The 24,805-nt window shown below is 44.3% G+C and overlaps 1 protein-coding gene across 1 annotated transcript in view; it reads left to right on the top strand.

The window, feature by feature from the left end:
- The first annotated feature begins 8,208 nt into the window (after positions 1-8,208).
- ESYT3 (extended synaptotagmin 3) overlaps positions 8,209-24,805 on the top strand; it is a 31,795-nt gene continuing 15,198 nt past the window's right edge. Inside the window, exons 1-7 of the mRNA XM_082056237.1 lie at positions 8,209-8,508; positions 14,528-14,569; positions 15,672-15,806; positions 16,353-16,429; positions 21,843-21,909; positions 22,491-22,580; positions 23,642-23,697. Of these exons, the coding sequence (XP_081912363.1) occupies positions 8,224-8,508; positions 14,528-14,569; positions 15,672-15,806; positions 16,353-16,429; positions 21,843-21,909; positions 22,491-22,580; positions 23,642-23,697 (752 nt within the window). The 5' untranslated portion in view covers positions 8,209-8,223. The remainder of the gene's footprint in view (positions 8,509-14,527; positions 14,570-15,671; positions 15,807-16,352; positions 16,430-21,842; positions 21,910-22,490; positions 22,581-23,641; positions 23,698-24,805) is intronic.

Genomic DNA, 24,805 nt, shown 5'->3' with positions numbered 1-24,805 from the left:
ACCAGCTGCTCTGTATTGATTTGGCTCCACTAAATGTAATGGAGCCAAAATAGTTTGCAACAGCCAATGATGTGTTTCTTATCACTTATTGTGATATTCCTTGGTGTTAAGCATTTGCTTACTTTTCTCTACACTTCTCTTCTTATCTGTAATCAAGGACATCTACCTTTGAGTACTGATCTCAATAGACAAAAGTAAAGTATGAAAGACTTGGAAAATCTGTGCTATTTTGGAAGGCCCTTGCTATTATACTGCTGTCAGAGACTGACCTGAGCAACATGCTCAGCATCAGGTGGGATGCAGATTATTGAAGTGCTGTATGTAGATGGTGTCTCTGCTCTTGTCACCAATAAAATATCTGTGTAAATCTTAGCTGGATTCAGCACTGCTAACACTTACACAGATGCCAGGATCTCAGTCCTGGCCAGCAGAGGCCAGTAAGAGATTATAGGAAGAGCAGTTGTACAAGGCTGGAGGCCACCTTCAGCATGCTCACTGCTGGAGAAGTAGCATCTGCGCTGTGGATTAGGACTTTTACTAAAAAGAAGGTATCTTCTGTGGATTAGAACTTTTACCAAAAAGAAGGTATCTCCTGAGAATTTTCAAACTTTCCAAGATTTTAAAAATAATCTTGGGATGAATATGGCTTTTGCTGCTGGTCTGCACTCTGAGTGGGCTGGTACTTGCCAGCAATGAGCTGGAGCAGGTGCAGAAGGAAAACTCTTTATAAAAAGAGATCCAGGATATTATTCTATTTGCACACAGTGCTAGGGAGGACTTTGTATCCACAGTGTGCAGTCTGGTACAGTTACCCAAAGACAGACCATCGGTATGCTTGTGTCAGGGTTTAATGGTCAAGCTGAGATGTCACCCGTCATATCTTTTGGATGGACAGTAGTAAAAGCTCCGGTGCCCATGGGGCCCAGCTGCGTGTGTCACAGGGATGCAGTGAAGTGGCTGAAGTGGGCTTTGAATCTTTTGAGTTTAGTAAACTTTAGTAAACTAAGGATGAATTGTTTGAACTGGGGGAAGACATGATGGTACGAGTTGGGTTTTATAAAACCTAGAAAGACTGAGAAAAACTTGAAGAAAGAAGGGGATTTTGTGTTTCTAAGCAGCAGTGTTAGCTTACTCCGAAGTTTTCTTCTTTCCCCAGTTCAAACAATTCATCCTTCTGTGCCTGAACTCATTCAGTTCTAGGGTACACATCGTGAAGGGAGAAGCATTGGGTAAAAGAAGCCAAGCTGGCTTAGTAACCTACTTCCACAGTACTGTGCAATTCCTTTAAGTCTCGAGCTTGTTTGTGTGCTGCAGCTGCTCGTGACAAGCTAAGAAAAGTCATTTGAAAATTCACCCAGTGCATGTCTTCAAGTTCAAAACTCTTGACACAGAGCAGTTCTGCCTGCTCAGAGAGGTTTCAGGACACTGTTGGATTCAGAACCGCTTCTGCTGTGAACAGGCTTTTCACTGACCTTCCTGGAGCTTTGAAGGCAGCGCTTCCCCAAATTCAGGTCTTCATTTTACAGTATCAGCTATTTTCTGAAAGCACACCCTGAAAAAAGGTGGTAGGAACTCTAGAGAGAGCTCTTCAGTCTGTCTATATTTTCCTTTCTCAAAGAAAAGTCTAAGCACACTAAGGAGAAACTCAGCAGGAGATGAGAGGCCCAGCTCGCAGAGAGGGAAGACGCTGTCATTGCTCCTTGGCAATAACTTGGCTCAACAAAAGTGGCTTCTGATTAACTGAATTCCCAGCCCTGTGCCAGCCTGGCTGTGCCATTGCAAACTGTGCCTGTGCCATCTTTGGCAGCCCATGCTCCAAGTGGGAGACGACAGGCAGGTGTTCCTGTGTCAGGATCCATTACAATGAAGAGATGTCTGAGCAGGCAAAAATGCAAACAGCCTTCGTCACAGTTTCACATGTGTTGCTGCTGTTGTTGCTCTGAAGGTCTGAATCTGATCTCTCCTATGCTGTGTCAAATACAGACCACAGACATGAAGAGTGTGCAGGGAAATCTGCACTTTAAATGGACTTTAATAAGTTATGACTGAGCCCTGTTATGAAGTTATGAAGTTATGACTGAGCCCTGCAGCAGAAAGAAAAGAGCAGAAAGTCAGTTTTTGTCTCCATCCTTCTGGGGAGAGAAAGCGTAGCAGATAAGCATCCATTACTTTTTCAAAGCCTGGGTGTAAAGACACTAGCTTCATAAGGATGGTGTTGTTAGGTAAAACAGGTACAATTTATCAAGAAATCCCTTTGCTTTGTGACACTTCAAATGGAAAGTGTCAGGCAAACAAGATGCATGTAGCCATCCAAGAAACTTAACCAGGAAAGTTTCTCCTTTGTGGTTTCACCGTTGATAGGGAGGCGTCAGCTGGGACAGCAGTTCTGTAGTTCATCAGTTATCTTCCTCCACTGCTTGACACTTTTAATGTGTTTCACAAAGGCTGAGCACTCAAGTTCCTTAAAGAAGGGGTTTCTGTGAGCTCGGTCAAGTCCTTTAAGCACTTAAAATACAGCAAGATGTAAATTGTACAGATTACAGACTAAGCTATAAATTATTAATAAGCTTTTTCTGAAACTTCGTCATGCACTTGAAAGGCAATTTTTACAGTATAATATGTGTCAGCAGCCTGTACTAGCATGCTCTTTCACTCAGCACAGTATAAAAGGATTTAAAGAGATGTAGAGACCATTTTTTCCTAGGGTTTTCTTGCTTGTCTTTCACTAACTGACATAACATAATCTATAAAATATTTCATCCTCCAAGAAACGTGTTATGCTATTTTTAGACTGAAGACATTATATCTTGTTCTCACAGATCCTGTTGCAGACACAATTGTTGAAACAGAAAAATGGGATAAATTCACGTTATAACAGTGACAAAATTTAAAACAAACTGATTTAACAGGCTGTGCTTCTTAGCTTAAAACGTGTAGTACAATAATAGAAGTTGTACTCAGCAAAGACGTTTTAAAATAAACTGAAGTTCCCTGGCTCATTGCAGTTCCCTGCTGATTCTGTTATATGTCAAATACAGTCTAATTTCAGCAAGATTTGACTTTTCAGTTGAGAAATTATTTTTCCTCAATCCAGATTATAAATTACCTACTAAATCTGATCTGCATACTATTAATAACACTGATGACAGGATGCAGAACCTCCTTGAGACAGCATCCAGGGATCTGTCCTAGGCAGACAGATCTTAACTACTCTCAGATAAGCTCTGCTCTAGCTGTTTTCCATAGCCTGCCTTCCTGAAGTAAAAGCTGTTGTGTTCAGCAGGTGGCACCAACTGCTCATGGGTCAGTGAGATGACACAAAGGTGTGCTGATGTGTCTTGTGAGGAAATCTGAGTCGTCCCCAGAGCCAGGAAAGTGAGAGCTTCAATACACAGGCACTCTCCCAAAGTACTGGAAAATGCTGTCCTCACCACAAGGGAAGTTTATTTTTTCTCTCATAGGTTGCGCTTTGTATTGTTGCACTTTCTCCTGTCTCGTCTGTGCAGTTGCATAATTTGTGTGTACAAGACACAGCTTTTCTCAGCGCTCTGCTAACCCAGATGTCCACTGCGACTCGTCGTGTCAGAGCAGCGTGGGATTTGCTGGCAGGAAGGGCAAGGCTGGGCAAGGGCCACACCACCCTATTGCCCACTCTGGTGGATACTCTGCATCCTCCTGCACTGCCCTCACATTAATGGCCCCTCTGTAGAAAGAACAAGTGGATGTGTGAAATAAATTGCTGTTGCTGGGTTTGTTATATTGCCAAAAGTACCAGCTGTTCAGTGCCTCTACTGCCCATGAAAAGCAGTGAGAAGCCATGAACAAGGTAGACAAGCCATGGTATGAGGGAGTGAGCACAGCAAGCAGAGCCTTTAAAAGCAAGGGTCCCGTACTCCCAGCCTGTCTTTGCACATATTCCCAGCTACAGCCCTGGTCATGCTTTCCAGCTAAAGCCTTTGCCTTGCAGTCTTCCACATGGGATTATTTTCCTCATGAGAAGAAGTTTCATTAGCTTTACCAGTCCAGACCAGGTTTATAGATAATAGCAGTTAGTCCTAGGTGAGGCATGGTTTAGCCAGTCAGTATCTCACAGCTAGGCTTGAGGTTGGTATTGTTTTATGCCAATTGAAGGATTCCTAAAACAGGACATATATAATTCTGTTCATGACCAAATTACACATCTCCAGCCAGAATAATATACCCAGCTGAACAATGTAACGTGGACTCATTTTAGCTGCCCAGCTCATATTTAATTCCAGGACAGAAACAGACAGAACGGAGGAGTCACAGCTTTCCCTGGGGAAAGGCACTCCAGGCTTGGTGGGAGTGTTTGCTTGAGAGCAGAGAGTAGGAGCAGATACAAGGGGTTGGTTTGCTCTATGAGAAGTACAGTCTGGATATGGCTTTCCTTGGCAGGGTGAACAGTGCATGGATGGAGAGTATGAAACCTGAGGAAACTAAACAATAATTCCTTGTCAAGTGACAAAGAGTGCCAAAAGGGGCATCTGCTTTAATCGGGTCTTGGTACAGAAGTCATTCTGTTAACGCAAGGAGTAAGATTTTATCCTTACATAAGTGTTTTCTATTTTTCTGTGGATGCACAGAGAAAAAACATGTTGTACCTCTAGTATTTACTAGCATCGATGGGGGAATTTCACACTGGTCACAAACCCTGAAGCCACAAGAAAGTTAGAAAGTCATGTTCAGATATCACATTGGTATGCACTTAAATGGATATTTCAGATTAATTCCTTTGCATGTTCTCTATAGTTTAAAGAAAAAGCGTTGGCAGTGATTTTTCCTAACTCCCTACCTTTAAAGTGGGTTGCCTTAGTTACCATGGCCGGCTTGAGAGACAGCAAATTTGGTACTAATACATTTTCAGAGCCCTGCAGTTTCTGTAAAATCTCTGTGTCAATCAACTACAACATATGCTTTTGTCATAGTGTTAATAAGCTACACTAGTGAAGTCTAGTCTAGTCAAATTAGACGTGCAGATTATCACAAGGCAGAACAATAGCCTTGGGTCATTACCTTAGTGACTGTCTTGTGTATATTGGCAAAAACAGGTTGTGGAATTTCCCTGTAATTGGAAATAAGATAGGTAACTACAATTTGTCATAAACAGAATTAGCAGAGGTCTCAAAAGCTATTGATTGATCTTGTTCTCATGAGCACAGATTTTTGGTTTGAAAACAGCTCTCTGTGTAACCTGTTGCAATAGGAGTAATTTTTCACCTCTACTCCTTGTTTTCTTTTGTTCAACTTTTAAAATTTTAGGTGGTATGAAGTTAGGTTTAGAGAAATGGTATATTATTCCTGTAATTGCTTAGAGTTCCTAGAACCTCTTTAGATGTGTAAAGGAATTGTCTCTTCACAAGGTAAGGAGTTGGTAGCAAAGGAACAAGCTGTGCTCAAGAGGGTGGATGTTTCTGAGCTCAGGGTTCTGGGGGACAGTGCACGACAGGACATGGAGTTCTGCTTTAGTGGAAGCATCTCCTTCACTAAACAGCAGCTGCGGGCTGTGCTGCAGGACTGAAAGGTAATTGGACAGAGGGAGCTCTCCTACTGCCCTTTAACCTGAACATAGCTTTTTGTGATCAGCTGAGTGAAGAATAGGAAAAAAATAAATAAATTGTAGTTTATTTATGAAATGGGCCAGTATGTATTTCACTGCGGCCCCACTGTTTTTCCTACTCAATATTGATGTTTCTAAACCGCATAGCTGCCTGATTTTGAGCTAAATATCTCAAACACTGTAATAATAGTAATTTGAAGGAGCAAAACACTGGATCTACCTTTTATTATGTAATAGATTCTCCTGGTAGGAAAAGCAACATTCTAAGTCTTCAAAGCACTAGCAAAGCCCACCTTTTTTTTTTTTTTCCAGCAGCTTCTGTTTTTCTGAAAGGTCAGACTGAGAGGCTGAGATTATCCACATGAAGTTTCACGCCATGGCTGAAATGTCCTACTGAAAATGTTTTACGAAGCTTTAAATGGCAGTGGGGAAAAATGAAGAAAAAGTCATGGAACAAAACCAGGTGTGCTTTTGCATGTAAACATATCGCCTGACATATGTAATTGTGCAAACTAACCATTGAGTGGTTTTTAATGTATTATATCAAGATACACCTTCAGCTGTTAGATCCATCAGTTTCTGGTCTTTCTTCCCAGCTTTACAAACAGAAATGCCCTCTGGGGTCAGTCCACTGTTGCACTTGCTCTCGGTGGTGACAGGAGTGGCTGTTCAGGGAGAGAGCATGAGCCCAGTCATTTTCTGCAGTCCTTTCCTCCCAGCCTCCCCAGTACCCACAATTGTTGCATCCAGGCTGTCAGGATCTACATTTAGGGGACTTGTTTATGAATTTATCTAATCCCTTTTCGGACCCGCTGATACCATCTGCCGTGCAGCCTCTTCCAAGTTCCATAGGTTTACTGCCCACTGTGTAAAGAAGTACTTTCTTAAGTGTGTTTTATAATGATTTATCTTTGCAACACCCCCATAATAAGAGCATATTCATCCTCATTTGACAGAAGAGAAATATTAGAGGGTTTGTTCCCAAAAGGACCCGTTAACAGTAGATGTCTCATGCATGCGTTTGTCTAACATGAGGCATTTGAGGCTTGATTTTTTCAGATGCCTGAACAAATTTCTATCCCAGATCAGTCATGCGCAATGATTAACATACAAATGAGGATCACTTGCAGTATTGTTTGATTTATTGACTGACCCATAATTAAATACCAATTCCATGGCAAAATGGAGGCCATCCTAGTTCTCCCCCATCATGATCAACTTCCTTTTCATGGATGTTTGTGTCTGCATCATCGTTCGTTATCTTGTGCAGCCAATATCAAAAAAAGGCCACAATAAAAGCTGGCATCATTCACTGATGTTCCAGACTTATCCACTGAACAAAGAATAGCATTTGCCTGATCCAGGGAAAACAGCAGTGGAAAACACAGTGTAGAGCCATACAGTTATAGCCTGTCTCTTAAGGCAGATATAGGCAGAAAGGTATAGATTAATATTGCTGGGAATAAAAAAGCATCTCAAAAAGTGTCTTATGGTCCCCAAACAATGCTGCATTCCCTAATGCCTAATTCTCAGTATTTCAAAATCTGAACCCACACAATATCCCCATCAAAATCAAAAGAGGAGGAGAAAAAAGTACACATATTCTTCTAAGCAGCAAGTGTCCAGAACAAATGGGTTGTTTCTGCCCCATATCCTTATATATTAGGCAAGAACAAGTCTGGTGAGGAGCAGTTGAGGGATCTGGGGCTGTTTAGCCTGGAGAAAAGGAGGCTGAGGGGAGACCTTATCGCTGTCTACAACTGCCTGAAAGGAGATTGTAGCATGGGGGGTGTTGGTCTCTTCTCCCAAGTAACAAGTGATAGGACAAGAGGAAATGGCCTCAAGTTGTGCCAGGGAAGGTTCAGATTGGATATTAGGAAACATTTCATCATGGAAAAGGCTGTGAAGCAGTGGAACGGTCTGCCCAGGGAGGTCATTGAGTCACCATCCCTTGGAGGTGTTTAGAAGATGTATAGATGAGGTTCTTATGGATATTGTTTAGTGCCAGAGTTAGGTTATGGTTGGATTTGATGATTATGATGGTCAATTCCAACAAAAAGGATTCTATGATTCTAAGCAGCAAGTAATCATGGTGGGATCTGGTCAGGTCCACTGAAAGAAATAGAGCACAGAAACGGCAGGAGCCAGCCGGGCCCTCGGGACAGCCTCCTTTGCAGGGGTGGGTGATCCCACATCTCGCAGCCTGAAGCAGAGCTACCCCTGGGCAGGTGGGAGCGACCCCTTTTCAGCAGCTGCTCATCAGCTGGTCCCCACCCTGCCGTGTGTGCCATGAGTTCCCTTGCTCTCACACCGTCCCCTCACCAGCAGGCTACCGGTAACACTGCTGCCAGGTGACCCTCGGGGGAGCCGGGAGGGCCGCCTGCCCCTTGCGTGCGAGCGCCGGGGACACCGCAGCCCGGCCCGGGGCGCTGCCCTCGGCTCGGTGGCCGCTCGCCGCTGCCGCCTCGCTGGGGGGCGCCATAGCGCGGGGGGCGGGGCGGGCCCGGGCGGGTGTCCCGGCGGTGCGGGGCGCGTCTCGTCTCGTCTCCCCTCCCGCGGGGCGGAGGCGGCAGCCGCGGCGCTGCGGGACGGAGCACTCGGCAGGGGTGACCCCTCGGAGTGGAGGGGGGGCTCCGGCGCACAACATGAATCCCGCGGCTGCCTCTCGCCCCGCCGCCCGGCGGTCGGGCGCTCTGCCGCGGCTGCTGCTCTCGTCCGCCGCACGGGCGCTGCTGTGGCTCGGTCCCGTGTACCTGGCGGGGTACCTGGGGCTGAGCGGCAGCTGGGTGCTGCTGGGGCTGGCGCTGTGGCTGTGCTGGGGACACAACCGGCAGTGGAAGCGCGACCGGCTGGCTGCCGCCTTCGCGCTGCTGGAGGATGAGCGGGAGGCGGTGTGCCGAGGCCTGGCCGCCCGGCACCTGCCGGCTTGGGTGAGTGAGGACCGGGGGCACAGGTGCGCTGTGCCCGCCCTCCGCCGCGCATCCCCCGCGGCAGCGGCGGGAGCCCCTGGGAACGGGGACGGTGCAGGCGGGGCTGGGGAGCGCCCGGTGGTGCGGCCGGAGTGGGATAGGGAGCGGCGGAAGGGCCAAAGAAAAGAGGTGGCAGTGATGCCTTGGACCGGTAATAACGTCTCTGATTTTGAAGTCTTGCTCAGTAAAGTGAGGACCAAGCTGGAAGTTGTTTTAGTCCAGGAAATGTGCATGTCGCAGTAACTGTGCTTACAAAATAGACTGCTGTATCCCCCAAGAAATATTCTTTCAAATATGTGCTGTTGCATTGCAGCTATTTTGGTGTAGAGGATGCTTATTTTAGATTTTCTCATCCAGAAAGTTTTCTCCCTTTCTTGTTAGTGTCATTTGGAAAAAACAAACAAAAAAAAACAACAAAAAAACCCCCAAACAAACCTATAAAAATTGTTTGCCTGCTAAAATCCAAATGTTTAACTTTGAAGACCTATCTCTTGATGGTATGGAAAGTCAACCTCTGTTTGCTCTTCACATTTGTTCTCAGCCATTCTAGGTTTTAAACTGAAGGAACTTGAAAATCTACCCGCACATTTTATTCTACATATTCTGGTTATTCGTTGTGTAGCCTTGGTTGGTTAATGTAAAGGATGATGAGAGGTTGTTTTTCTTCAGCGTCATTTGCTTAGCATTTAAAAACATGTCAGGAACTGGTAGGGAAATACTCTTCTTGTAAGAGAGAATATCAAAGAGCTCTATTTGTAAGGAGTGTTGCATGGAAACATTTATAGTCAGCAAACTGTTTTATATAGCCTGCAGCACTTGGCTCTCCTTAATTCTGTGGGAAATAAAGGCAGTCGGCACCTCTGCAAAGCGAGGCCAGGGTCTCCTAGCAGAGGTGGTGCAGCTCCCTGTGCATGTTCCCTCCTGCCAGGCACAGAAGTCTGTCTCTGAATGAGGTTTGTGCTTGTTTTTATTGACAGAGCATTGAAAACAACTCGGAGCATTAATGAGTGTGGCGTTGTCAGCTCTTTCCCTGATGCTGTGAGCATAGTGTTGTGTTTTATCCTCAAGTGCCCTCAGTCTTCGTAACTAGAAATTGAGTCTCTTGCACATAGCTGAAAAATCAGAATCACCGCTCTGCAATACACACAAATGCAATCTCAAAAGTTCTTGGGTTTTGTGGTTGAAAGTGTCAGGCTTCATTAGCACATGGGCAGGCGGTGGATGGAAGGGCTTATTGGTTGCCCTGTACTTGGCATTCACAAGGCTGCACTGAGAGCACTGTGTCCCCCAAGCGCAGGAGAGGAGTTGACAAATGGGGAGACTCCGGCAGAGCCCACCGGGGTGGGCAAGGGCTGGAGCACCTGAGGAGAGGCCGATGGAGCTGGGGCTGTTCGCCCTCCTTCAGGAGACCTTTAAGGGATCTCAGCGCTGTCGCCCGCTGCCTGGCGCATCTTCACAGAGAAGGTGGAATCAGATTCACTCCTGAGGCCTTGCTCCCAACTTGTGAATTCCTGGAGCTGGCTGCTGGAAGGCTGGATGTAGGACTTAAGGATAAAGAGGCTGCACTGTGTGCTTTTAGTTTTAGCTTTTATCCATATTGCCACTTCTCTTTCTTTCATTTTCTCTGTTGGTAATTTTTGTTCTTCATCAGTTGGTGTTTGCTTTCACACTGTACTTGATGTTTTTGTAACTTCTCAGTTTTAATTTTACTTCTATCCCCTTCTTCAGTTCGATCTTTTCCTTCTCTCTTGTGTCAGTCTTGGAGGCTGATTCTCACCTGCTCTCTATTCAGTGTATTTTCCGTGATGTCACCCTTTTTTATCTTTCATTTTTGCCTTTCAGTGTTCATGAGCCTTCAACTGAACCAGCTATAAAAATGTCCCATGTGTTCTCTCCTGACATGCTGAGATAGGGGTAGGAATACAGTTCAGGCTAAGGGTGAAGCATGGGTTAGATTTGCAGTGTTGTGACTCTAGAAAAGGTTCTGAAGGTGTGAAACAATGGCAGTATCTTAGCGGACTGGGAGATAGTTGTCTCTTCACATGCCCTGCAGTAAAATGAGGAGGATCCGACCAGTGAAGAGTTAAGTACACTCCTTGGTTGCACTAGTTGGTTAAAAACCATTCTCCCCAAGAGCAGTGCAGTGGCTCCTTCAAATCTGGCTCAGGCTTCGCTCAGTCCTGATATCAGCTGTTAGGAGATGTAATTCCATTGCAGCCCTTCCTTTAGGAGGGATGCTGGGAGGGTTTCCCTCATCTACTTCACCATCTGTTTCAGGGAATTTGCAGGGTTATTTTGCAGCAGCAGTTTCTTGGCGGAAACCAGCCAGTGAGTTTGGAATAGAGGCATTCCTGTTCTAGACAGCTTATGTGGGCAGGCTGTGCTTCCTCTTCCTAAGGCTGGAAACCTGCTCATGTCGAGCCGAGTCAGATCTGTGTCTCAGGGAGGTGAGACCTTCTGACTTCAGCCTGTGCAGCCTTCAGCCTGACTTGTGTAAAACCAGTCAGTGCCTGGAGAAGAGGTACCTGGGATTCCATCTTTGCTGTGGCTCCTGGTGGTGACCTCTCCATGTCGCTTTTGAAGCTGTTAGCAGGTTGCAGGTGAGAACATCCAAGTATGCTGGGTTTCTTCCTGATGTTGTTACTTTTACCAAGAGAAATTCATATTACTGGGTACAGAAAAGTCCTTTTAAAAAAACTTTGCCTGTTAATTCCTTGTTAACGCAAAACGCTTGTTTAGACTTCCCCCGGCCCCCAGCACAGGGAGCTAAAATACCTGTCCCTTAAAACCCAAAACAACAAACCTGTACAGAACTCCAAACAAACAAAAAACCCCTGATGCATTGATTCCTATGTTGTATTTGAACAGAATGACATTGTTGTACCAGACATGGGTTTTGCTATGAACGTTGGTGTGATCTGCTCCAGGGCAAGGTGGAGCCGTGCAGAAACTTATACATTTACTGTACTTGCTAGTAATTGTCCCTTACCTGGTGTTTTTTTTCTTCAAAGCTCTTTTCAAATGCCAAGTAATCTTTTCAGCATTCCTAAAATATTGGCAAGAAGTGTGCCTGCTTTTGTAGATGGGGAAAACTGATTTTGATAGTGTGACTTGCCCAAGGCTACAGGATTAAATCTTATTCTGAGATAGTGTTAATTTTGGCAACTCTTGGTGGCTGGTTTTGAGGTTTTGTTACCTGTGCTGTACTGATGACAACTTGAGGACAAGTCCTTGCTGCCAGGGCTTTCCGCAATAACAAGGGTCAGAAGTAAGTCTTGAAGTCCAGAGCACATGGTTAAAAAGTATGGAACTGCAGATGTTTGGGTTTTTTTTTCCAAGAAGTATTAGGAAACAGTAAGTTCTGGGAGTAAGCTGGTGGGTCAAGAAGAGAGCTTGTTGGTGTCACTGGGCTGAACTAGAGCAGAACTCATCTTCTGCTAGTGGGACATGCACGTTATGGGTATACCCTGTGGGCAGGAAAGGCTTTACTCAGACCTTGTGTCTTACTAGTCAGTGAATAATCTAGGCACACTTGAATTGTGTCTTCTGCAGAATTGCTCATTGAATACATACCATTGAGTGCAGCTGACCTTTGGTATTGTGAACCCACTGAAATTTGGTGGCCTTTTATAATAGGTAGAAAGCTGTTTTTCACCAGAGACATGCAGTCAACCAATTTCTGTGATGCTTGCCTCTGTGAGAACCCTGTTGTGGTAGCCAAGATGCTCCTGGTGGTCTTCGGTACCATTGAGCTACAGCAGTGATATTAATATTTCTTCCATCTGTCAAAGGAAACTGAGGCACAGAGTGTCTGGGTAGGAGCTGTATTGCAGACACATAAATGAGAGGTTGTCAAGCAGGATGGAAATGTACCACCAGTGGCTGTTAATCCTATCACAGCAATCTGAGGTGTGACAGTCATATGTGATTCATTGCGGTTGCTTTTGGAGTTTGCCCTGGGCTGTCCGGTTTGGGTGCCTGTGGCTCAAACAGTTAATTCGATTTTGCTTTTCTGTAAGGTGGGTCTAGCTGCCGCCCCCTTCTCACAGTTTTTGCCTGTTTCCTGATGCTCCTGTGGGCTGTTCCAGCTCTCCTTGGCCACCAGTTTGCTTCTTGGACGACTCTTGCTGTTGCATCTCTAGCAGCTTTGGCTCGAGTGAATAATCCCAGCCAGCTTTGGTGGTTTATATTGTGCTACATTTCTCCCCTTAACACTGGTGGATCTCGCACATGGACTGCATTTCTGATTGGGTTGTGGCAACCTAACTGTTGCCCTGGGCCCTGGTCTGTCCATTCTTTTGGGTCACATCCCTCTCCTTGCTGTGATGTCTTTTGAAGGACGGCTCACCATGCTACTTCCATCCCTGCCCTACCCTGTCTGTGACTGATCCAGCACTGTGGGACAAATGCTGCAGGACACTGGTGCTTGGCAGTTGTGTTGGAGCAGGGAACCAACTGCCTTTGGGTACCCAGGGTTTATGTGTCCTGCTAGAGGACCTTTTGGTGAAAAGGGAAAGGCTGGCAGGTGAAGTGGAGGTCCCCAGGTTCACATAATCTGCCTTACTGTAAAATGTCAGCAGCTGTTTATCAGTATTATTTGGTCCTCCTGGTGCTGTGTTCTCACTTTGTCATGCAAATAGAGCTGGGTAGGCTGATATTTCGGTGAACTTGCATCGTCTTATTCAATCAAAAAGTTGCTGCTTAGAGCATCAAAAGAAATTGCTTATAAAGAATATGGTAATATCACTTTGGATTTTTTAATGTAATAATTGAAGATAATTTGAAGTATTATCTAAGCAAGGGAAATGGGCTCTGAAATGATACATGAAGCTAGAATAAAAATCAAACCACTGTCTGTTCCATCTGAACATCTCTGGGCACCTCTCTGAAAGCTGCAGACTTAAACAGCAAGCCTTTGACTGAGGAGTGTAATTCACAGCTCTTGTATAAGGAGGTAATATATTGTCCTACCCAATTACTATTATCAGGCTAGATGATAGTTGAAGGAGTCCCTTTGTATTCGGGTGCTCTTATGGGGCTGAGCAGGGCCCGAATGTCCATTCTGAGAAGCTGCTGCACTGTCCTTCCCCTCTGCAATAACCTACTACCAGCTTGTAGCACCAGCTGAAAATACCACATCCGTAGGTCTTTAGTGTGTGGTTGGAGTAAGGGGAGTGTGGCTCTTCACTCAGCAGCTTCTGGGTGAGGGCTGAGATATCAGTTATGTGAGAGTGGACTCATATCCGACTGTCCTGATGGTGATTAATCAGTCATCACTTCAGGGAACCGGAGGGGTTTTGTAATGGACAGATGCACTTCTTGTTGGCATTTGATGTGTCCAACTTGAAAACACGAGTGACTGCTTAATTTTAATTTGTCCATAGCATCGTAAGCTCTGAGAGGTGAAAACACTAGACTGTTACCCATGGTAGTGTATGCTGATAGGCTTGAACTCTTACAGTGCTGCTTTTCCCTGAAGCCGTTGGCACTGTGTATTAGTGGAGAAATGCTACTGCAACCAATAAATGGAGTTTCCCAAGCAGGTTCTTTTTTTCCAAAGTGTGGTGTCCTGGTTGATGTGAGCCAGTGCAGAATAAAGGTTCTGCACAGCTCGTGATCTAAAGGGAAGCAGGTTCTCGTGGCTTCCCAAGTCATGACCAAGAGGAGGATGAGAAATCTAATGCTGCTTTACATCACCAACAGGATATGACACTTGCTTTAATCATATAAATGTGCCCAGAGGCATACTGGTACATCTGTGCACGTGTGTTTTTTTGCCTTTTACTATTTTTTTTACTACTTTATTTGCTTTTACGATTTTTTTGAGGAGGTAGTAAATTATAAAGGATGCATGTATGAGGGCAGAGGGATCTCAGCTTACTCTAATGCTTGTTCCAGGCACAGTGGTATGTTTTGCATGTGTTGCAGTATGCCAAAACGGATGGCATGTGGCACTCACTTTATTTTTCTTTGCATCCAGGTTCACTTCCCTGACGTTGAACGAGTGGAGTGGCTCAACAAGGTGAGGAGCTTGAACTCCAGCTTCTGAGGCCATCTGCTCTGAGCTGCATCGCAGCACAAACTCTGCGGCCAAGTCTGAGAAAGTTATCACATCACTACAATACGTCTCAATGCTATCAGAGTCTGTACTTAAGTCTTGATGCCACTTAAGTATAAAGTTGCCACTGAGATTTTGGTGAGAGCCAGATGTGTGCCTGGTTGATACAGGTTTGATGAATTTGACCACAACGGTTCATTCTGAGATTAAAAAAAAAAAAGGCGAGTGTGTTTGTGTATATATGTAGGAGTATATATATGTGTATACATGTGTATATACATGTGTGTATGTATTATTATTTTAGCAAAAGTAGTGACATCTCCCCTTATCAGAGAGGTGCTCCCCTCAGCAGGTGTAGTCAAGCTCTCACTGGAACTGGACTCAGTGGAATTCAAAGCAAAACAGCTGAACTTGCAAATTAGCATCCAGTAACTATCCTGGTTTTCTTTTTAGCAAACTTTCTTTTTGGTGAAAAAGCTCGTCTCTCTCTAAATAAACCTGACTCCAGGGAACTTTGTCACACTTCAAAGTAATTATGGACAATTTTGCTTTAGAGACTTTAACCCTGGGCTTTGCTGGCTCAGCTTCTGTGGTTAGAATCAGTCAACAGAATCACAGAATCATTTTGGTTGGAGGAGCCCCTTAAGATCATTGTGACCAACCATAACCTAACTCTGACACTAAACCATGTCCATAAGAGCCTCATCTACACATCTTTTAAACATCTCCGGGGATGGTGACTCCACCACTTCCCTGGGCAGCCTGTTCCAATGCCTGACAGCCCTTTCCGTGAAGAATTTTTTCCTAATATCCAATCTGAACCTCCCATCATGCAACTTGAGGCCATTTCCCCTCATGCTGTGTTGCTGAAAACTCACCCTTCACTTCCTAAACCAAATTTTCTTTCTGAGGAACTGAGATGGATCCTTCCATAAGGATGACTTAAGTACACAAATGTGACCTGGTATTTTAAAAGGGCAGACATGTAATGTGCTTGTCTGTTTCTCAGCAAAAGGTGTATTACACAAAGAATCATCAGTGTGTTTCTGCTTTTGCTGTTCTTTAGGTCCTTGTACAGGCTTGGCCATACTTTGGGACAATCATGGAAAAAACATTTAAAGAAGTTCTTGAACCAAAAATCAGAGCAAAGAATGTACATCTGAAAACGTGCACCTTTACCAAGATCCACTTTGGCGAGAAGGTAGTGTGAATCCTTTGCAACACTTGCAGTTCAGTCTTCTCAGAAAAGTTCAGATACACTGGGAGCCTGATGTTCACCTCTTTAATTGCTCTGGGTGTTTAACAAAGTGGTATTGCCACAACACTGCTGCCTCCTTTGTTTCCTCCTCATCTTGACTTGAGTGCCTTCACCGTGAAGCAAGGAGGTGTCTCATATAGGAAACACATGCATCTCTTCTCATCAGCTGTCAGTATCATGGGACTGGAGATAGAAGGGGCATGATCCACTTTTCATTCTGTTATACCCATGATAGGACTTATTCAGTGCTTCCTAAGGTTTGCAGCATGAACTACTTGCAAACACTCTTGTACTTGAGGACTGCCAAAGATGTTCACACTACCTCTTTGAGGGAAAAACTTATGTGGTTTACTTCTACTTCACATGCAGTTGTGCAAAGTCTTTAATGAATGCTTCTGTACTCACATTGATTGAAGTGAGTAGGACTTTTCACTTGGGCTTAACTTGAAAGGTATTAACTATGTCATATCTTGTTTGTCTTTATTTCAGTGCCCTAGAATCAACGGAATAAAAGCCTACACCAAAGAAATTGATAGAAGACGAGTTATCCTAGACCTGCAGATATGGTAACATTGCATCGTTGATTATGTAGATTGTTCTTAACTTGGGGCCCATTTGACACCTGCATGTGAGTTGTCATGCTGGACTGGACATGTGGTCCACTAAGATCAGCATGAAGAGGAGCAGTCCTTATCTTATATCAGCATAGAATGGTATGAGATAATCTGTCCCCCAGCTGGATGTCCTTAATACTTACAGAGGTGAGATATTGTGCCCTTAAGTCAGAAAGCAGTGTCACCTGCACAGGTCTAGGTGTTACCTGCTCTGGCCCATCATTGCTGCGGTAAGTGTAGGAATCTGTCCCCTGCCTTTGCCATTCATGGCAGTAAGAACCCAGATTTTGCAATTGTATTTCCTGCTCTGACAGCTCTCAGGCATGGAGGTGATTGGTCTGTCTTGCTCCGCTGTGGTTCCTCTTCAATCTAGCCTCTCCAGTTCTTCCAGAACTATTTGTGCTATTTATTTTTAATTCCTTCCCCTAGATTAATCCTGTTGTTTTACTCACTGTTTCTTCCATGTGCCACCCAACACATTTGCTCTTTTTGATTACAGCTGTTCTCTGAGCAGAAAACTGCCTCTAGCTTCATTAACAACAACAGAATTAGATAAAACATTGCTATCTCCCAGGCTGTTTTGAATGAGCTTGTGTGTTTTGTTAACATCAGAGCTGCTGCAGAGCTAAACTCTCTCCTGGTTTAGCCTGGAGAATGGAATTACTGGGGGAATTAGCAGTTGCATGCTGCTGTGTCCCTGTAAATCTAGTGGGTGACTGAGCTGCCTAATTTAAATGGTTTTTCTTCATGGCATTGCCAGAAAAAAGCAGTGGGAAATTACGAAGTGTCTTGGCAACAGCACAGAACTGCTCTGAACTGTGCCTGCTGCTTAATGTGGCAATGGCATGGCAACATCCCAGCCCTGGCAGAGCACCACTGCTCCCTGCAAAGGGACATGTGTGATTTTCCACCAGAACACGTTCTGCTTCAGTGCTGTCAGTGAAGTGCTCTTTGTAATAGCCAGACCAGTTTTAGAGCCTTTGGCACATCATTTGTGCTTTCCCCATTGAGATCGAGGGATCTGATGCCTTTAAGACTCTGCAGGAGGTTGCTGCTGTTCTCTGTTAAACTTCTCCAGGCTGCTTCTCCTACATATTCATTTTTGATGTCTTTAACAATCCTCTGCAGAGGGATTCCCCCACCTCCTCATTCCTGTCCCTCTGGCAGCCCCATCAGCATCTCCAAACTGGCCAAACACTTCTGTTCCTCATCCTGACAGTAACTTAACCTGAACTGTCATCTGATAACCCAAATGTTTTCTGTATTTACACAGGAGTGTTCGGACTACCTGGTCTCTCTGATGGGGGTCTCTTCTCTTGGGCTGTGTTAAGGATCCAGCTTCTCTTATGTTAATAAATTAAGTTTATGTGAGGAAGCCGGGTGTTGTGCATTGTAGAGTGTCTGCAGGAGGCAGTGTATTACTTCCAGGAATGGGGAGAAGCACATCTATGAACAATGGTGTTATTTACATGCTTTTTTTCTGGATTACCAAAGGAACTTTCTTTTTTTAATTTTCTTTAATCAAAGAAATGGGCAATCTTCGCTTTTCTGGAGTGTGGCACACCGCTGTAGCCAAATAGGCTCTCTTAGGTATGTGAACAGCAGCGAGTGTCTGCACTAGTGCAGCTGTGGTTGGGAGAAGAGCTGGTTAGAGGAGATGGACTTGAGCTGCCGCCCTTTGCAGCGCCTCTCGGTCACGGTGTGCCAGTGAGGATTCAGTGGCTGGACCTGTCCCCAGAGCTGTCACAGCTCTGGAGAAGAGGGACGTGCTGTGGGTGCATTGTGGTGCCCTCTGCAATGCCAGAACCACAGTGGCTGGCTTCTCTCTCTTGGGTTAGGTTTCGAAGGAGCGTAGCTATGTTCCAGTGGACATTAAAGGATTAATGTGTCTTCATGTTATGAACATGACTCCTTTGCCTCAGTGCTTCCTAGCTGTAATTTTGTGGGTGTTCCCTTGCTGAGGAACCCACGTGAGCGTGGCCTGGTGGCTGGTTCACTGATGCACGCATTGCTGGCTGGGGAACCTGCAGTGGGAAGGCTGAGCAGCCGCTTCAGGCAGGGTGGGTGGCTCTCCTGCCTTGGCAGCAGCTCTTCTCTGAGTTACCCTTTGTGTTAGACAGTGCCAGCATCCAGAAGTCTCAGCATGTTCTGTAAATGCTTCATGCTTTCAGTCTCACAGCAGCACAGGAGGGATTTTTTTTTTCCTCCAGTTTTATCAAGGAGTCACCTAGTCTCTGAAGCCCAGAGTCTCTGATTCGGACAGGGAAAAACACAGGAAAAGGGCAGGAGTAGAAAAAAACCCCTTTTCCCTCAGCCTTCTTCTATGGTCTGTATGGAATCATTTGTGTAGTTTTAATAGTCACTTGTAGATATACGGTACATCAAGTGTTTTGTTTGATTGGATTGTGCTCCTGATATCCATAGCATGATGCGGCACTGAACAGTGGTTCGGGCCTGTGCCATGTGAAGAGCTTCCTCTCCTCTGTGTTAATTTTGCATCATTTCCTTGGGAAGTGTGAAAAATAGCGCTTAGTGGTCCCTCACTTGGATGGGCAGTAACTGTCAGCAGAACCAGTGATGCAGTAGATCTGGTATTGCATGAAATCACCAAAAGGAACTTGATAAGCTGCTTTAATTAAATCTGTTAACAACAACTTACATGTCCATAGCATCAGAGCACTGGAAATGGTTTTGTAGATCACTATCTAATTACAGTCTTGACTGTCCCACGTGAAAGGACTATGACTTGAGTTTTTGACAGGAAAACCGAGGCTCAGAGGTTACTTATGAGGCACAGAGACCCTTTGGCAAGGGCAGGGAAGGAGGCCGTAAGTCTCCTTTCAAAATCTTTTGCTTGGTCCCTGAGATGATGTAAGTTCAGTTGTGTAAATTTTGTCATGGCTTATAGGACCAAGCAGAAATGTTGAGATCATCACTGCTTACCCTTAGGTCTCCTGTACAAACAAAGTTTGTCATTTATCTGTCTGAGGATCCTGGTGTCTGTGTTCTTCTCATCTGTCCACTTCCCTGCACAAATATACCTGTTCTACAGCTTTCACATGATACATAAGAAAGTATTTGGGTTCTTGCAGTGGCTAGATGAAATAAGAGATCCCTGCCCCAAATCTGAAATATGAGATCCCAGCTGGAAGTGAACTGGCCATACCCTGGGATCTCCAAACAGTTTGCCCTGGATCCAAGTCATGCATCTGTCCCCTGAGCACAGGGAACTGACAGTTGCATTCTACAAATGAATTAATGTCAAAGCACTCCATAAATATTCTCCAGAAGCGCATTTTTTCAAAATGGGAACATTTCAAGTGCAGCCACTTGACCACCTACAGCTGTTCCTCTTCTCACTAATTCTGCAATTGCCTGAGCTGCTGTGTAGCCATATAATAATTGGCTGTAATCGCCAGAGTTTCAAAGTATTTGAAGGCACTATTACCTCCCAGAGAATATCTAGTAATCCAGTCGCTTCCTATTTTGTTAATCCAATTTAGTACTCATAATAATTTTTCACAGGAAATGTTCTGATTTTTCATTTCCATGCTCTTCTGTGGCATTTACAGTACATGAGATGTCATAGAAGAATAGTGTAATAATTAATCTGTATATATTAATAAAAAATATGCATGCCCTGCAATTTGCTCTTAAAAGAGCATCTCTGGAGTTCCTAACTGGCAAATTTTCAACTCTGGAAAGACAGTCTGGTTGGAATTGATGATCCTGATGGTCTCTTCCAACCGAAACGATTCTGTCATTCTATAAAAGGGGTAAAGACTCCTCTGACATCCACACTTTAAAACACAAGTGCATGTATTGAGGTGTTACTGGAGAAAAGAGACATCTAGGAGTGAGTGGGGGAGAGTTTTGGACTGTTCAGGAAGGCATAAAGTTATACATTGAAATACCACAACTATTATTTGTTATGTTGGACACTGGCAACAGCTGAATTAAATCCTCTTGGATTAATTACTGCAAACTGAGGAACTAATTTTGTCTTCTCATTCAGACTTTTATTGTGACAAAGCTCTATTACCACCTGGTGTAATGAGATGTAAGATAATGTCAAAATTGTAGAACTTAATAAACGTAAAAATAAGTTTGTTTAATTATGTAACTAGTTTATAAGGAAGATTATGTTAATTTTGGCATGGCCTCTGAGGTAAGTTATTTAAGAAATCAGAATGCTCTAACATTAAAGGCTTTAATTTGTGTGTTATGTGCTTTTAAAATTCTGCTAAGTGACTCTGTAAACAAATATTCAAGAAATTTGCTTGTAAAAATGGAGATGAAGTCACAGGGTTACACATTCTTGGCAGGGTTTTTTGGGGGAAGGCATCTGTCTATGTGCAAATTGCAGTGTGAATTAGTGGCAACTGCAGCACTATTTGCCCATATACCTGTGGTCAGAGCAAAAATCTTGTTCTTTTCCTTTGATTATGGGGGGAAATTACACACGCAGGCAGCAAGCACAGCGCATTCACTGTGCTGTGGTACCTTTACACCTCGCTTTACCTGCAGGGTGTTTGTGTGTCTGCATCGAGAAACAGCTCTTCTCAGAGCACTGAAAGGGAACCTGGTAGCTCCTGTCAATTGCTTTCTGCCAGAGGCATCAACAAATCTGCTAGGTCCTGCTCCCTGGGGAGTGGCTATTGCTTTTTGCATAAGGTGATGCTTGTACTTTTATTAGTCTAAGGTGATTTCCAAATTGTGGAAGTACCTCACTTGGCATTCATTTTATTTAAAACCTGATGTTCTCCATGGCAACTGACCAAAATCTGATCTGAGTTGTTCTCTTTGAATTCAGCCTCAAGGAAAACAGGTTATTTTTAGTGATGAATTTGTCCTTCAAATGGGCTTTTGGGTTTTGGCCAGATGGGTTGTGGGCAAGGGGGAGGACCCCATATGTGATGGTAAGATGGCTCTGCATCAGCTTGGGAGCTGGGTCACCAGGTTGTGGGGTGTGATCAGGCCTTTGGCAGAGAGAGGAGCAAGAGGGCAATTGGCTGGTGTCCTCTTGGTACTTTGAATTTTGAATGAGCCTGTTGATGCTCTCCTTGGAGCACGCTTGCCTCAGCCAACTGCCAGTCTGAAGAACAGAGAAGAAACTTGACATACAGATGTTGCTTTGACATTTTGCAGGTAGATCAGTATCCCAGCTGAGTGCAGGGTGTCTCTTGTGAAGACCTGACCATTGCTCAGTGTGCTCAGCTTCCCCTTTTCAATTGCTCTACAATCTCTCTCTGCCGGTTGGGTCACATTGTCAGTCATTACACTCATTTCATTTATACTCTGTACAGCCCAAAATTTCTCAGTGGACTACTGCAAACTGTGGAATAACACGAGAATTTTCTTTCAGTTACGTAGGGGACTGTGAGATTCACATGGACATATCGAAATTTAATCTCGGAGTGAAAGGCGTGCAGGTGCGTGGGGTGCCGACGTTGTCTGTTCGAGGCTGTGTGTGGTGGGAGGGAGCGTGTCCCAGTGGGGAGGTCATGGTACTTAAGTGGGAAACCACCAACTAACAGGCTTGGAATGTTTGGCTTTGCCTCCTTGTGTTTTGGCTGGGGAAACGATGCCTTCCCTGGAAAGCACCTAAACACCACTTTTAAGCTTCTTAGTGTGACTCTTAAACAAGGTCAGCACTAGATCATTGAGCTCATGTAGGCCAGATTCTGCCACTGGCGTTCAAAGAATTTCAAAAGAGACAGTTCTGTCGGAGTATTCATAAACTGGTTTAGATTAGACCAACAACCTGCTCATACAATGTTGATAATAGGCAGATCATTCCGTTGTATGGCAGTCGAGGTTGCAGGGAGATTCCACCAACGCAGAAGACAATGCCTGATACCAACAGCAATGGTTTGGGGGAGGGAGTTATTAATAAGTTTAATAATTTTTAGTAAAATTATTTCAAGTAGGATTCACTGAGAAGTTCACAGTTTTGAAGTTGCATCCTGAGAGTGCCTTCAGACTCATTTTCCTTGATCTATTCTGTTTGCAGTTGTATGGGACACTGCGGGTGATACTGGAACCTCTTCTAACCGATGCCCCTTTTATTGGAGCAGTGACCTTGTTTTTTATGCAGAAACCGGTGAGTCAGTAGTGAATTGCACTCTGCAGCCTTCTTGGTAGTTGGTCTGTCTTAATGCTTGGATAGGTCTTCAGTGAGTGACACAATCTGTCCATCACTGGTAACCCAGACTGTGTGGCTGTGAATGCCTCACAGTGCAGGTGTTTGAATAGCAAAATCCTGGTTGTTCAATGCTCCTCTTGAACCTCAAGAGAATAGGAGTGAATTTGCCCTATTCTCTTGTAGTAGTGCCTAAAAAGTTATTGCTTCACTGTAAGAATGGGAGGACTTTTTGATGGTGACAGCACAGCAGCCATTTCTTGGCCTTTGCTGCAAGGTTCCTGGCAGGTGGATTTTCCCATTCATAGGTATTTAAATGCAGTCATCTTGGAGACCATTAGTCATGTTTGTGCTTTGAAAGCTTGCCTGTTTAAGGTCACATGCCTTGTAGTTGAATTGTGGTTTAATAAAATATGAGAAACCACCTAGTTTTGTAAGAACCAGTTATCTTAAAGCACACGGCTTTGCTTGCTTGTGGGTTATGTTCTGCTAAAGTTCATGGAAGTCATACATTTTTGATCTTGAATTTGGTGTTTTTGTGTTTAGATGTAGTAGCATTATTTTAGCACATGAAAAAAAAACCTTTTTATTTATTGTGTGAATAGACATACAGACTCCTGAAGTCAGGTGGTGTTTGTAAATTCCCCTGCCTGAGGACATAGGCCAACCTGTGAGTGAAAGGAGGAGGAAATAACTTCAAAGGCAAGGCAGAGCTGTCACATTTACTGTGCATGACCCCAGGGCATCAGCCAGTGGCCATTGCTAGGGGCTGAATGCTGTTTTCCCTTGTGCTTGCAGGGTAGGTCCCAGTGATACCCTCATTTCAGGTATGGCAGGTAAAATAGATAAGGCAATTGATACCAGGTGTTGGTTTTAATGTACAGATGCAGTCACTTACTGGTGCAGGTTTTGCTTTTTTTAAACAACTGGCTTTGTTTTAGAAGCATTTGCTTTCCTTTTAAATTCTACATTTGTTCTGAAATAATGGTCCTGTATATTTTTTCTCCCTGATCTTGTTGTAGCACTTGGAAATCAACTGGGCAGGCATGAGCAACCTCCTGGATGTCCCAGGGATTAAGTGAGTGTCTCTTCTGCTTCACTTTCTTCTTCTGTAAAAAGCCTTTGGAAGTTGGGATGGTGTTCTTCAGTAATCATCAAAGCTGTTCTCAGGAGCATTGTGTAAAAGATGTGCTGATGCTCATCCCATCATATCTGGCTAAGGAGTTTGCAAAACCTGAGGAGGGTGCTTTTTACATTCTGTCAAAATTGTTTTGATCGCTTCATTGCATTTGGGATTTAGGATGGAAATAGTAAATCCCCAAAACTACAATGGTCTGTAAACTAAAACCCAAGCCCTTCCGTTTCCCCTGTGCCAGTGACTTGCAAAGGTAGATGAGGTAGAGATAGGTGACTGGCATCTCTGCTTATGTTTATTTACCTTAAAGCAGACAATGGCAAGGTATGGTAGAGTTGCTGTCCCTCTGACAAACTGAAATACAATCCGTGATAAAGAAAAATGCACCAGATTTATAAAGAGTTCTTCTCTTTCTGTGTAATCTGCTCACCCTTTAGATTCTTCAGAAAACGTAGCTCTTCCCCAATGCCTCTTGGGTTGATTTTGTACGTAAAACTTGCACAGCAAGGATTAAAATCTTAGCAGTTTTCAGTACTATAAGTTTCAGTTTCTCCGGACTGGAGATTTGCTTTATCCTCATTCCTCAGTGTAAGGAGAAAATCTGTTACACAAGAACAAAATATATTTGGTTACTCAGCCATTGCCTTTCTCTCTTTAAATGCAAATACAGACACTTCTGCTCCCCTCTGTGCCCAGCCCTGCAGCTCGTGGTTTGCAGACTCATAGGAAGTGGCTGGCTACTTTAGGTGCCCATTTATGCATTAAAGGGCCTCTGAAGTCCTTTGATGTTGAGTGAGAGGAAGCTTTCTTTTTTTCTTAATGAGAGGCCTGACTGGCCTTTTGCCCTGAAGTTTGCCCTGAGAGCTCCAGTTTTTATCAGGGTAATTAATCTGTTCTTTTCTAAAGTGGTTTCCTCAATCTTTGCAGAGAGAAGGTATGTAGGTGTTCCAGCCTACAGCCTCTCATATCATTAAGTGCAAATTTGCTGTCCTAAATTTTCCCTCCCTGGTTCTCTCACAGGGATTTGAACACAGAAACGCTCACTTGTTCC

The sequence above is a fragment of the Streptopelia decaocto genome (genome assembly GCF_964273445.1).
Source record: "Streptopelia decaocto genome assembly, chromosome: 6".
Classification (NCBI taxonomy): domain Eukaryota; kingdom Metazoa; phylum Chordata; class Aves; order Columbiformes; family Columbidae; genus Streptopelia; species Streptopelia decaocto.
Note: the sequence above shows the minus strand (reverse complement) of the source record. Positions and strands in the feature narration are given on the sequence as shown.